Here is a 13,433-nt window from a genome sequence, read left to right as displayed (position 1 = left end):
TAAACTTCAGTTGACATTAAGAAGTGTCTCTGTTTATAGGCACAGTGTGTTTTTATAGTATGCATACATTGTGCAGTGGTGAATCAAGCTAGTTGATGTATGTTCCACTTCTGCGGTGAGAACATTTTACACCGTTTTTTGCAATTTTGAAATATTCATCATGCTGTTATTATAGTTGTCTTGATTCACCATAGAATTCTTTCATTTGTTTTTCCTGACTGACATCAACCAACGTCTGTCCAGTCCCCACAACCATCAGGTTATATAGATGCTATTACACCATCTAGTGTCATGGGGTTTGATGGTTTTGGATTTCACATGTAAGTGAACTCATGTAGTGTTTCCCATGTGTCTATGTTATAGTATTGCCCAGAATTTTATTTTTAAGGCTGAATATATATGTCACATTTTGACTAGTAATGGTCTCTGTGGTTGGACACATAGTTTATGTCCATATCATAGACATTGTGAGTAATGCTACAGTAACCATGAGAGTGCATGCATCTCTTTGACATTAGTTCATTCCTGTAAGAATATACTCAAGCAGGTGCAGTGGTGCTCACTTGTAATCCTGGCACTCAGGGAAGCAGAGGCAGGCAGATCTCTGTGACACTTTAAAGACAGCCTGGTCTACCAAGCAAGTCCAAGACATCCAAGACTACACAGAGAAGCCCTGTCTAGAAAAACCAAAATTTAAAAAAAAGAATATACCTAAAGTATGGATGGCTGGATCACCTAATAATTCCTTTTTTTTTTTAGTTTTCCATAAAGCCTGAAGACACAGGTCAGGATGGCAGCTGTATCATAATCTGAAATATCTCCCTTTGGGCTGCATACACTGGCTGTTCTTTATGATTGCTGTCCTTCTAGCCTATCCTTGCTGGGTAGTATGCATACCGAGAAGTCAAGCTTTCTTGTGTCCCCTAAGGACGCTGGGGCTTATGACCTCACCAGCTTTAACGAGGCTCCGTCTTCAGATGAAGCTGTGGGTTAGGGCTTTAGCATATGCATTTTAGGAAGGCATTCATTTGTAACATGGTCTTTACACTCCTTGACAGAACATAACAAATGACTGAAAATTTGTAAACCAAGCTCCCTGAAGAGTGTGCATTGGCTTTAGGCATTATCAGCGAGCAGCTGACGGGTTTCCCATAATCTTAGCTATATTTATCTCTCTGTGCTCCCATACTTTTCCAGGACGACTTTGGGTATTTTGTCAGACCTGGTACTTCAAATGAATGTGATCCTATTTTTATCCTTCACTTTGTGCTCCTTTTTTGCACACATTACTTTTCTTTTCATTATTTTCTACTTGATAACATTAAATATGCAGGTTATTTTCTTTTGGTTCTAGAGATGTCACTATTTTAGAGGACCTTAAGATACTGTATAAGACTAAGACTCATGCTTCTGTGTAACTTTTTACATAAAATATTATATAGTCTTGATTTAGTTTGTGGTTATTAATGTTCTGGTGACTTAAATATTCACATCTATTCTGCAATACAAATTTTATAACATTTTAAAATGTTTCTGTTACATTCAATATATTTGTTGATTGTTTTAATTCCTTTTCATTTACCATCCATTTACTTTATACTGCTCAGGTAAAATCTCTCAAGACTTTGAATACATTTTCATGGAAAAGCAAAATGCTAAGCAGTTACACAATTGTAGGATGCCAGAGAATTAAAACATCTTTTGTTTCAAGCATGTTTTAAACAGCTGGATATGGATTATGGGTCTTTAATCCTAGCACTCATGAGGGGGAAGAAAGAGGTTAATGAATGAGTTTCAAGGTCAGCTGATTCTATTCTGTGAGATATAGTCTCAGAAAAAAGCAAGAAGGAAAAGAAAGAGAAAAGAATGAATATTTTCAATATGTTATAAGATAGCTCAGCAGCCTATATTTTTACATAGTATATTACTGAGTTGATATAAATTGTGTCAGGAATGGACATTCTTATACACAGAATTGACATTTCATGTTAGCACCTAGTGTGTGCACTAATGCTGTTCAGGCAGTAATTACACTGTGTTTAACTGAATGACTGCTTTGGGTCAATGAAATTGAAGGAAGTTAAAAACCTCTGCCACTCTAGGGGAGAATTTCATCAGCACATAGGTTTCATAAAAGCATTTTTGTAGCACAATTTCTTCCCCCAAAAGGAAAACATTATGCAAATAGATGGTCATTATGATAGGCAGGGGGAAGCTAACAGCATTGCTGAGTGGGCATGAAAGGAGAACTCATGGCATGTGACTCTCAGGAAAGGCAGTTAATTGTTCCACTTGTAACTTTTTTGTCTGGATTTCTCCTAAGAGATTGGGTCCCACTCCATGACAATTACAGCTGGTGAAGGGCTCAGAAATGATATGGCTTTGCCACAAGAGACTGGCTAGTAATATTAGTCTCTGCTGCCTTCCTAGAAAGGATTATATTAACATTGGCCTAAAAAAGTTGGAAGATCTTAGGACCAAAGGCTTACTGTACTATTTGGGTAAATTGAAGTCATTAAGCAGAAAGGCTTTTAGAGTCGTCCTGTGCTTCTCTTTGACTATTCTCTGCACATGAATGACTTAAACAATTTCCTGCAGGAGGAACAGCTGAAATCCCATGAAAGCAAGCTGAAGCAGATCACTACCGAGCTGGCTGAGCACCGCTCATATCCCCCAGACAAGAAGGTCAAAGCCAAGGATATCGATGAATACAAGCTCAAAGATCACTATCTGGAGTTTGAGGTATGGTGAGCCTAGGTGTTACTAAGGCTTGTTTTATGATCTGTCTGTGAAATAAACACCTCATAGAAGTCATGGTAGTGAGCTTGCCTTGTCCTAGCTCCAACTGAGAATGTCTTGATGTAATAGGAGCCCTGGCAGCCCCTCACGTTTGTGATTTTATTTAAGCACCAAATAAATATCAAAGTGGTGGTCAGTTTGTTCACTTGAAGCAAACAGCCTGAGCTGGACTAGTCTGCACCTGTGATGAGGGTAAAGAAAGAACAACAGTAGAGGGCATGTGCCAAGGAGGACAGATGCTTTCTCTGACCCTGTGTTTCCGCCAACAGAGTTTAGGTCCAAATAAAATACAGTGGAGGAAATGAGCTGCAGGGTGAGAGGCAGCGTCTGCTCCTTCCTGCACATGCTTGCTGCCAGGTGCCATCGGTCCACGTTGCTCCACCTCTCACCGCCCTGTTTTGCACAGAGAGTGGATGAATTGCATCTTAGCTCATTCATGTGGTGTCGCCAGGATGAGGGTGAGAAAGGCAGCAGATTCAAAACCAAACTGAAAGCATCCTTCCCCAGTGTGCCCTTCGTCTAAGGTTTCCCACAAATCAAAGCCAGTATCCTCCAATTCTCCCTCTTAACAACCACCTTCCAATCCCTAAAGTATTGTTTTTATAAAACAAAGTAAAAATGTATATGCCATGATTTTTTTTTACTCTTCACTCACTCTTCTGTCAGAACTGTATGCTGATACTGCACCTCTCGTCCCTTTCATGCCCTTCATTCTTCCTCATTCCCGTATTGTATGATATTTCCTCCTTGGGATTAAAACTGGGAACATCTGAGCTTGCAAATCCTGACCAGTCGTTGCAATGCTCCAACCTGTACCCTCTTTATCATAGCCTCTGCCTGGGTGCCTCCTCTGTGCCATCCTGGCTTCCTTATCTCTCACGTGAGACCAGCGGTTGCTTCCTGCCTCTTTCCTTCCTTTAATTCATCCATGTCCTTTTTTGTTTTGTTCTGAGGCCCAAGCTGATTGATAGTGATACCTATTACACAGCTCCCAGCTCTTACATCCAAACACCCTCCCATTTACTGTCTAAATAAAGTCCCACACTGAAAGGATTTGCCTTTCTTTCCTATCTAGACCACAACTCTCTCCGCATGCAGTAATAATATTTCTGACCCTTTCTCACCCCAGCCACATACGCATTCCTTCATTAAGCTACTTCTACCCACAATGTCCTTCCTATAGTTTTCATTTCTGTGAGTCCATTTGAATAAGGCCTAATTATCCTATAAAGAGCCTGCTCTATACCCACCATCCAAAGTCAGTCTACCATGAAACTTGCCATGAACTGGCTCTATGTTACAGTCACATTAGTCTCTCTTGGGTTCATTATAGATTTCATGGGCCCCAATGCAACATGGCCAGGGCCCTGTACTTGATTGTTGAATTACATGGGATGTCCAAGAAACTGCTACCTCAGTCGTTATTATGACATTGGATTTAAGACAGACAGCAGAGGCATACACTACTCTTTTTCATGGTCAAAGAGTCCTTCTTCCAGTCAGAGGACTGTGCAGGAAAAACATCTTCTAGTAAAGATTGAAAGGCTGTTGACAAAAACTGCTGCAGCCTAACCGGAAGACTTGAAAAATTAATAAAAAGAAAAAGTGAGTAGCTCATTTTTGACCAAGCTTGTTTATTCTTGGGAAATGTGAGTTCTCAAAAAGTGATCATTATTCTTCACACCTCTGGAGCAACTTGAAGCCATGGACTTGTTTTGTGTATTACACTTTTTAATTAAATTTCCCAACACCTCACTCCCCTGCTTCTAGCATCCATCACCTTGCTTTGAGCCGTTGACTCTTTCGGAGAGCCTGTCCCCAGGAGGGCAGGCCCTTGCAAGACCATGTGAAGGTAGCCAGACAGAGACCAATCTGTGGCTGTTCTCTGGGGCCCTTTTCCTGAAAATGGAGCCCATGGAGAAAGAGCAGTTCCATTGCCTGAACATTTAAATTAGACAGGCTTTGGAGAAATTGGATCCTATTGTCATCATTATGGAATTTGAAGATTGTATTCCACGTTAAGGTCAGACTCAGGCCCCATGTTCCAAGTGTGTTGAATTGTCTGTCAGGATGCATTAACCTGTGTCGGTAAGGAAAATCCAAGGGGCACTTACTGTGTAAATTCATCAAAAAATGGTTTCTATGAGATGAATAAATGCTCTTGGGAAAGTGATTCATTGCTTTTCACTAACTCTGATAAAAATTGAAGTAATGGATCATTTAGAATCTACTGTGCTGTGAGTTTAGCCGTAAAACTGATCTCCTGTGGGTGCTTGTAGAGGCTCTTGCACAGCATCTTTTCCTTTATAGGCAACGTTCCTTGAATCACTCACTTCTGTCCTGAATAGAATGTAGGCAACTATTGACCAGTTTGTTTATTTTGCTTATAGTTCTACCCCAGATCCTAGAATATTTACAAGGTTCTTGATGCTCAGCTGAAACGTTATCCTAATGTATAAAGGAAGCATCAGAGAGACAAGTGCACTCAGAAAGCTTAGTGTTAATCCTTTATAGAGGGATAGATGCATGTGTGGCAGCAAATCCCATTAGCAGGTGAGACAAGAAGGCCTGCAGGTCCACAGAGCACTCGGATGGTCAGTGCCAAGAGGAGGGTGCTAATCCAGGCTGCATTCTCACCCAGGATAAATCACATGGTAAGCTCTCTTAGCTCTCAAGGATTGAGGCTCACCTACTCCATGGCAGGTCATCATTTGGAAGCCTCCTTTCATTTCACACCAGCTCTTGTCATTTTCACAAGCCTCAGAAAGAAAACACTATTGCTTTGGACAAATATTAAATTGCTGCTGACAACAGCAGGACTGTTCCTATGTTTATACATTTCAGTTATGTATGCTTCAAACACAAAACAGTTCTTCATGGCAAACCAAATTCATAGCTGTCTGTATTGCTAAGAATTCCTGCAAAGCCTCATTCACAGTAAGTAATTAGAAAATCCAGTAAATGTGTAGGGTTAGGACTTAAAGAAATCTGTAGAAAACAAAGATATCTGCATGTTAGCCTTGTAGAAAAAGGTTCATTTTTACCTAAAGCAGCAAATGTCACTGAGAATGGGCTGTAATTAACTGAGCCTGTACTTTGCTACCTGACTAATATTTGGTGGAGAATGGACAGTTTTGTTCTTGACTGAATTAGCACCTGAAGTCGTGGCTTTTTTCTTAGAATTTCCTTGGAAAGCTTGCTTTTGGAAGGAGTATACCCTGAAACAGGGTTATTAAACATCACTAGTCCACAATAAAGGAAACTAAGTTTTTTTTCCAGTGTGGGGGAATCAGCATGTGCAGTAACCACACATCTTTACACATTACCTTATTTCTATCCACTTTATTTAGTTCCCATTCTATTCTAAACTGTTTTCATTGACATGCAAGCTTCTGAACATTAGAACGTATATAAAGACTTAGAGGGAAGACAGGTGGTTTGTAGATAGCATAAACAGTCATAAAAGTCAAGCCAGTCAAGGCACAGTTGGCAGAGCTGTGCTGGGAAGCATTTATGTGCTCGAAGAGGCAGCATCTTCAGTTCTGTTGTTGGCCTTTCTTCAGCCTCATTATCTGGCTTTACTTCTTTAAAAAACAATAGCTACTAGAAAACGAAGACATTTTTTATTTCAAGGTGTGTTTCATGTAACACTTAAGGTAGTGGCAATAGGTAACCAATTTGTACATTGATTTAGAGCTGAGGAGGGAGAAGGAGAAAGTGTGTCAGTATAAACTGTAAATCATTGCTGGACTGGGAGGCATTTGTTGAAGAGGGATTGTAAAGGTGGCATTGGCCTCAGGCACACAAATGTGCTTGTAGAACTATCTGCAAAACTGAGTACAACACAGTGCTCCTAGACTGTCTATGACGGCACAGTGCTCTGCTTGCAGTGTAAATTCAGCTAAGCAAAACAAGTTATTTCCTTTCTGTTGGCTCCATCATATCACAGGTGATAGCTCTACAAACTGTGCTAATGCTTAGAGGTATGAGTCCTTAAACCCTGTTACTGAGACTGCAGCAGCCAGATCTTTAGAATTGAAGTATTAGTTCAGTTGTTGAATATGGGCTTCAGAATTTACCATCCTGATGTAGTTTGAGTACCACACGAAATGAGTGTGTCAGAATTCTAGTCTTCACTACAATAGTGTTGGGTGGTAGATACTAAAAGGCGAATTCAGCTCTTTGTTGCTCTCTCACTCATCTCCTCTTGCCTTCCTTCTTGCACTATAGTACACTATTGCATGACAACTCATATTCTTTGTTCTTTATAAACTACCCTGCCTCAGGCACTGTCTGCCACCACATAGACTGACAGTAACTAGAGACTAAAGAGTAACTACAGAGAAATGAAACTCGATTCTGTTACAAATGCCTGGAAATGTGGCAGTGACTTTGGAATTGCACAGTGGGTAGAGGATGACACTGTTTTGAAATAAATGCTGGAAAGGCCCATACTATCAGGAATGAAGCATAAAGATAATGTGTTAAGGGCTCCGAGAAAAGAGTCTAGGATCAAGGCCATGCCTGAAAAATGGTCACGAAGCAGAATTGTCTGTAACCTAGGCCATTAGGGAAGGCTAATTTTAAATTGGTAAATTCAGATAATAGAAGACATTTGTAAGCAAATTATTGAAGAAGTGGCTTGGCTGCCTTTAATCACATACAATAAGATAAAAGAGGGCTGAAATTAAAGACCAAATTTATCATCAAATGAAAGCAGAGCAAAAAGATTTAGGAAATTTACAGCATGATCCCATAAAAGTGTGAAAGGACCTCTTAGGGGTACAAACCACAGGTACAGCCAAGCAGCTAGTTAACTGGAGAGGCTAGCATGGATAGAAGAGATCACTGGAATGATGGGAAAGTCCTGAGGTCGCCTTAGATGGCACCAGATCACAGGTCCAGGAGAAGCCTGATTAGTGAGATCGCAGAGAGGAGACCACAAGATCTTAGCATATATTCCCCCACACCATGTAGGAGAATGGCTGTGGATGCTTCAGAAGGAAGCCCTCAGGACCCCACAACTATAAAGCTACTGGTATGCAAATGCCAGCCTAGGAAAACTGCAGGCATTAGATTCCAGCTTCCAGATGGGGTTGATGCCTAGACTAAGCCCAACAAAGCTTTGAGACTGAATCCTGCCAGCCAGGGGCCTTCATCCTTAGGCCAGGAGACAGGATATGAAGTTGAAAAAGACTTCTCCTGCTTTAAGATTTAATAATGTTTTCCCTGTTGAGTTTTGGACTTATTTGGGAGCACAACACACCATTTTTCATGTGTTTCTACATCTTGGAAAGAGAATACTTGGTCATTTGTTTACTTTGATTGAAGCCTAGTGATGATCACACTAGGATCATATGGAGATATATCTTCATTAAGATAAATTATGCCTTGAACTCCACACCCCAGTATCTAATTTAGATGAGAATCTAGACTTAAGACCTGTGCTGTTGAGCTGTGGTATTTGCTGGGTTAGTTTTTTTGAACACATATTTGACTTACTTTAAATATGTTACGGGCTTGTCAGAACATATCCCACATAAGTAGCTTGCAAACTGGGATAAAGAGACTATATTTTACATTATGAGAAAAACATGAATTTTGGAAGCTTAAAGTGGACTGTTGGTTGTCACTTGAAAGATGTAGCCCATGGCAGCTCAGTCTCCAAGTGGGTTGCCTAGTAAGGGGAACAGGGGCTATCTCTGACATGAACTCAGTGGCTGGCTCTTTGATCATCTCCCCCTGGTAAGGTGGCCTTAGTAGGCCACAGAGAAAGAGGATCTAGACAATCCTGATGAGACCTGATAGGCTAGGTCAGATAGTAGGGGAGGAGGAAGTCCCCTATCAGTGGACTAGAGCAGGAGCATGGGAATTGAAGAGGGTGGGAGGGTGGGAACAGGAGAAGATGGGGTTGGGGCTACAGCTGGATACAAAGTGAATAAATTGTAAATAATAGTAATAATTTTTTGAACAAAATAAAATAAAGATTAAATTGTTTTTAAAAAGATAATAAATAATAAATTAAATATTATTAATAAACCCAAGACCCAATACTCCTGGGTATTCTATTAGAGTGGCACAAAAATGATTAAAATATATTGTTTTGTGCTTACGAGGAGGATACTGCTGGGATATGTGTATGCACATTTTTATTTATCATAAAAGAGTGTCAGATTCCCTCCTGACTGGAACCAGGCAGTTAGAAGCTCCTTTGACTTAGTGGGCTGGAGTTCAGCTGAGCCCCTGAATTCAGAATTCCTGAATTCTGACCCAGAGTAGCATATGCTCATGGTGTAACACACAGAGGACCCACAAAGGCCACATGCCTAAAGAAATCAGTTTTACAAACAACAAATGTCTACTGTAGCAAGACATAAAAATATTTTAAGAGAGAATATTTTAAACATAAAAAATCTGGGGCATTCTTAAAGATGCATCCTTTCTGAATTTTTATTTTTCTTGTCAATTAAAATGACTTTATTTCTTCACACAGTGGTATGTTTAAGAACAAGAATACATTGTGTATGGTCATTGAGCAAACCAAAAATGCTAGTGTCTGAAGGCCACACAGTATCAATTAGAATTTGCTAAGCTTCCATCAAACTGTCAGCATTTTGTTTCATAGTTCTTAAGTGGGTTTGTGGCATATTTTCTTTTGATAAAATTCTGATTACTTACTCATATAGTTCATTTTTCATTTCCCAACACTGCATTAGTAATTTTCACATCGGGAGCTCTATAACTGACTACCTTTCCATTCCTAGCCTGGAACTAAATGCCACCTCTTTTATAGACAGCATCATAGACATGATGTCATATGTTTGGATCTAAGGAACCAACAATTCCTGGAAATAAAATTATTTTTAGTGGAATGCTGTCTTAAATTATGTTCAAGGATAGAGATATCAGCAATGTCTAGATGCTCATTTCAGGTAATAATAGAAACAGGGTTCTTTGTTATTTGGAATCTCATATTGTATTTCACAGGTGGAAAGGACTACGGAGTCCTGAAATTTGATCTTTAAATGATTACAGTTGCAGGCACAGGGAAGCAAAGCCTAGCAACTGGTTCTTTGAACGTCGTTTTAGAAGGCAGACTAAGCATTCAGTCATTTACTTGAAGTGACTCAGACCCTAAGTCCTTTCTTGATCAGCTGTGCATATGTGCCTGAGTGTCTTCTCTGATGACAGTCACATTCCATTTGCTTAAAAGACCATTCTAAGGAACAGGGTAAATGTTCTCAGAGATGTTTGTTTGTTTGTTTGTTTTAAAAAAAGGTATAATTAGCACAGACTGGGAGTCATCTGCCTATAGTTCCAGAGTATCTGGAGAATGATGTAAGCAAGAGAGTCAAGACCAGCTGAAGGCAGTGTAACAAGACCCCTTCTCAAAAAGCAAAAGTTCTGTACTAAGCTAATCAAAACTGTATAGTTTGATAGCTGAGGGATAGCTCAGCTGTACAGTGCTTACCTGGTGTGCATAAGGTCTTGGGTTTAATCCTCAGCACATGAATACAAACAGACAAAAAAAAAAACTTAAATTGATGTGTGTATTAAAAACAAGTTCTGGGGGAGTGATTCAGTGGAACAGAAAAGATCCCAGAAATAAATTTCTGAATAAAAGTATGAGGGCTACTCTTGGCTGTCAACTTGACTATGTCTGGAGCTAACTAAATCGAAAGCAGCTGGGTACACCTGTGAGGAATTTTTTTTTTCTTAATTAAATCATTTGAAGTGGAAAGATCTGCCTTTTTTTTCATTTTTAATTTATTATTTATTATAATTTATTCACATTGTATCCCAGCCGTATCCCCCCCCCCCTTTCTCATCTCCTCCCATTCCTACCTTCCCTCCCTCTTCTCCCCTATGGCCCTCCCCTAGTCCACTGATAGGGGAGGTCCTCCTCTCCTGTTATCTGACCCTAGCCTATGTGGTCTCATCAGGACTGGCTGCATCATCTTCCTCTGTGGCCTGGTAAATCTGCACCTCCCCCCCACAAGGGGAGATGATCAAAGAGCCAGCCGCTGAGTTCATGTCAGAGACTGACCCTGTTCACCTTACTAGGGAACACACTGTGATCATCCTGAACGAGGTATCCCAGAAGCAGAAAGACACACAGGGTATATATTCACTTATAAGTGGATATTAGCCATATAATATAGGATAAACATACTAAAATCTATAGTCCTAAACAAGCTAAACAATAAGGAGGACCCTAAGGAAGATGCTTAATCCACATTCATAAGGGTAAACAATATAGACATCGGAAGTGGGAGAAGACAAGGAGCAGGACAGGAGCCTACCACAGAGGGCCTCTGAAAGAATCCACCCAGCAGGATATCAAAGCAGATGCTGAGACTCATAGCCAAATCTTGGGCAGAGCGCAGGGAATCTTATGGAAGAAGGGAGGGATAAAAGACCTGTAGGGGACAGAAGCTCCACAAAGAGACCAAAGAGCCAAAAAACCTAGGCCCAGGGGTCCCTGCAGAGATCAATGAAGGACCGTGAGTGAAGAGGACCTAGAGCCCCCTGCTCAGATGTAGCCCATAGGCAGCTCAGTCTCAATGGGAAAATCCACTTTTAATGCAGATCTTTTGAGGTAGGGAGATCCACCTTGAATCTGGAGCACACCTCCTTCCGGCAGCCTATGTAAAGGACATGTAAAAAAGATGCTTAGGCTACTTGCCTGGTTGCTCACTCTCTCCATTCCTTCATTGGTAGCAGAGACCAATTGCAGTTTCTGGCATGTACTGAAGACAAGCTGACTCATCCAGCCTCATGGACTGAATGACTTGCTGAATTCTTGGATCACCCATTAGTACACAGCCATTGTTGAACAACTGAACCATAGCCTATAAACGGTCTCATAAATTCTCCTTAAATACATACATACAAATATACACACATACATATTCATTCTCTGTTCTAGAGAGCCCTAATTAATACAATAAGATTAAATAATCTTCAACAAAGATGCCAAGAATACATAATAGGGAAATGACAGTCTCTTTCATAAACAGTGCTTTGAAAACTAGAAATCCATGTACATGAAAACTAAAATTGAATTCTTACCCGATATTGTTTGCAAAAATAAATTACAGATAAACTAAAGGTTTAAAAACAGGACATAAGGCCAGACAAGGTGAGGTTCACCTTTAACATCAGCATTTAGGATGTTGAGGCAGGAAGATCTCTATGAATTCAGTGCTGCCCTGCTTTATGTACTGAGTTCTAGGCCAGTCAAAAAATTAAAGAGTAGAACCTGACCGCAAAAACTCAGAGAGCAAAGAATAGCTAAAATGCTCCCAAAACAATAATATTTTGACAATAATATTTTTTCAGTGTGTCACTAAAACCACAGACAACAAAAGCAAAACGCAACAAATGGAACTGTGTCCATCTAAAAGTTTCTGCCCAACAAAGGAAATAAGCTACAGAACTAAACAATAAACAAAAAAATCCTGTGTGTAGAGCGTGTATTCAGTAGGGGCTAACAGGCAAGCAAGTCAACATGCAGCTAAAGAAAACAGACAGACAGACAGACAGAAGCCTTACAGGAAGGACCTAGGAAGTGATACCTAAGGAAGCTATACTTTATAGGAAGGACCTAAGGAGCTATTGCCTCAGACATCCATAGTTGTCCCACCACTACCTGCTGTCAGGGAAGTTCAGCTTAGGGTGGCTATTCTGAGCAGATCAAAAAGTAGTACGTTTTGTTGAACAAAGAAAGAAGATGGAACCCTGATCCACTGAATATAAATTGATGCCACTGAAGTAGGGAATTATGAATAGAATCATTATTTGACCTGGGTATATGTCCAAGTAGAGGGAGTTGCTTTCTCTCAGAGACATACCTACATTTGTGTTTGATTGGAACATTGCCTTTAGTAGCCAAGACACAGGAACAACTTGTGTCTACCAACGGACAGGTGAAAATGCAGTTGTGATGTATTCATGATTGAGTAAAAATAATCTTATTTTTGTTAAGGGGTAAAGACTCAAAGGCTGTTCATCACAACCACAGTCTGAATTGAGAGTCTGTTAAGGCAGTGACTGCCTAGAGAGTAACACTTCCCACAGAGCAACCTTAAATGCATTTACAGGGAGCTTTTAAAGGCAAAGAACGCAAAAACTCTATCCTGGTCGGCAGCTGCAGGGAAAAGTAGAACAAAACAAGTTTAAAAGAAGCCAAAAGCATGCTGTTAGCTGGGGCATTTTGAACCCAAGTTTCTAGAACAGGGTTGAGTACTTTCCCATGGGACTTTTCATGATTGGGTCAGAAAAAGGAGGTCACTTTCAGGTTAAACCAAAGATAGCTCCAGCTTAGATAAGATGGGGGAACCTTTGCCCTGTTACATTTTATTCAACTTTAATAAAGGAAGAAAATGATACCATTTGTTACATAGTTGGACCTGAAAGAGATCACTTTGAATGAAATATGCCACACCTCATTACCAGGATTCTCTAGAGCAGTGGTTCTCTGCCTTCCTGATGCTGTGACCCCTTAATATAGTTCCTCATTTTATGTTGACCCCAACCATAACATTATTTCTGTTACTACTTCATAACTATAATTTTCTATTGTGAATCATAATATAAATATTTGTTTTCTGATGGTCTTAGGTGGCCAACAG

General features: G+C 40.1%; 1 protein-coding gene across 10 annotated transcripts in view; it reads left to right on the top strand.

Annotated features, from left to right (window-relative positions):
* The window catches only part of Psd3 (pleckstrin and Sec7 domain containing 3), a 475,055-nt gene that overhangs the window by 441,220 nt on the left and 20,402 nt on the right, over window positions 1-13,433 (top strand). For all 10 annotated transcript variants that reach the window (XM_060381869.1, XM_060381868.1, XM_060381871.1 and 7 more), the window contains one exon: window positions 2,599-2,742. In XM_060381869.1, coding sequence (XP_060237852.1) covers window positions 2,599-2,742 — 144 coding nt within the window. The remainder of the gene's footprint in view (window positions 1-2,598; window positions 2,743-13,433) is intronic.

This window comes from Meriones unguiculatus, chromosome 4 (assembly GCF_030254825.1).
Source record: "Meriones unguiculatus strain TT.TT164.6M chromosome 4, Bangor_MerUng_6.1, whole genome shotgun sequence".
Taxonomy (NCBI): domain Eukaryota; kingdom Metazoa; phylum Chordata; class Mammalia; order Rodentia; family Muridae; genus Meriones; species Meriones unguiculatus.
The sequence above is the reverse complement of the archived record's forward strand: the minus strand, read 5'-3'. Positions and strand labels throughout refer to the sequence as shown.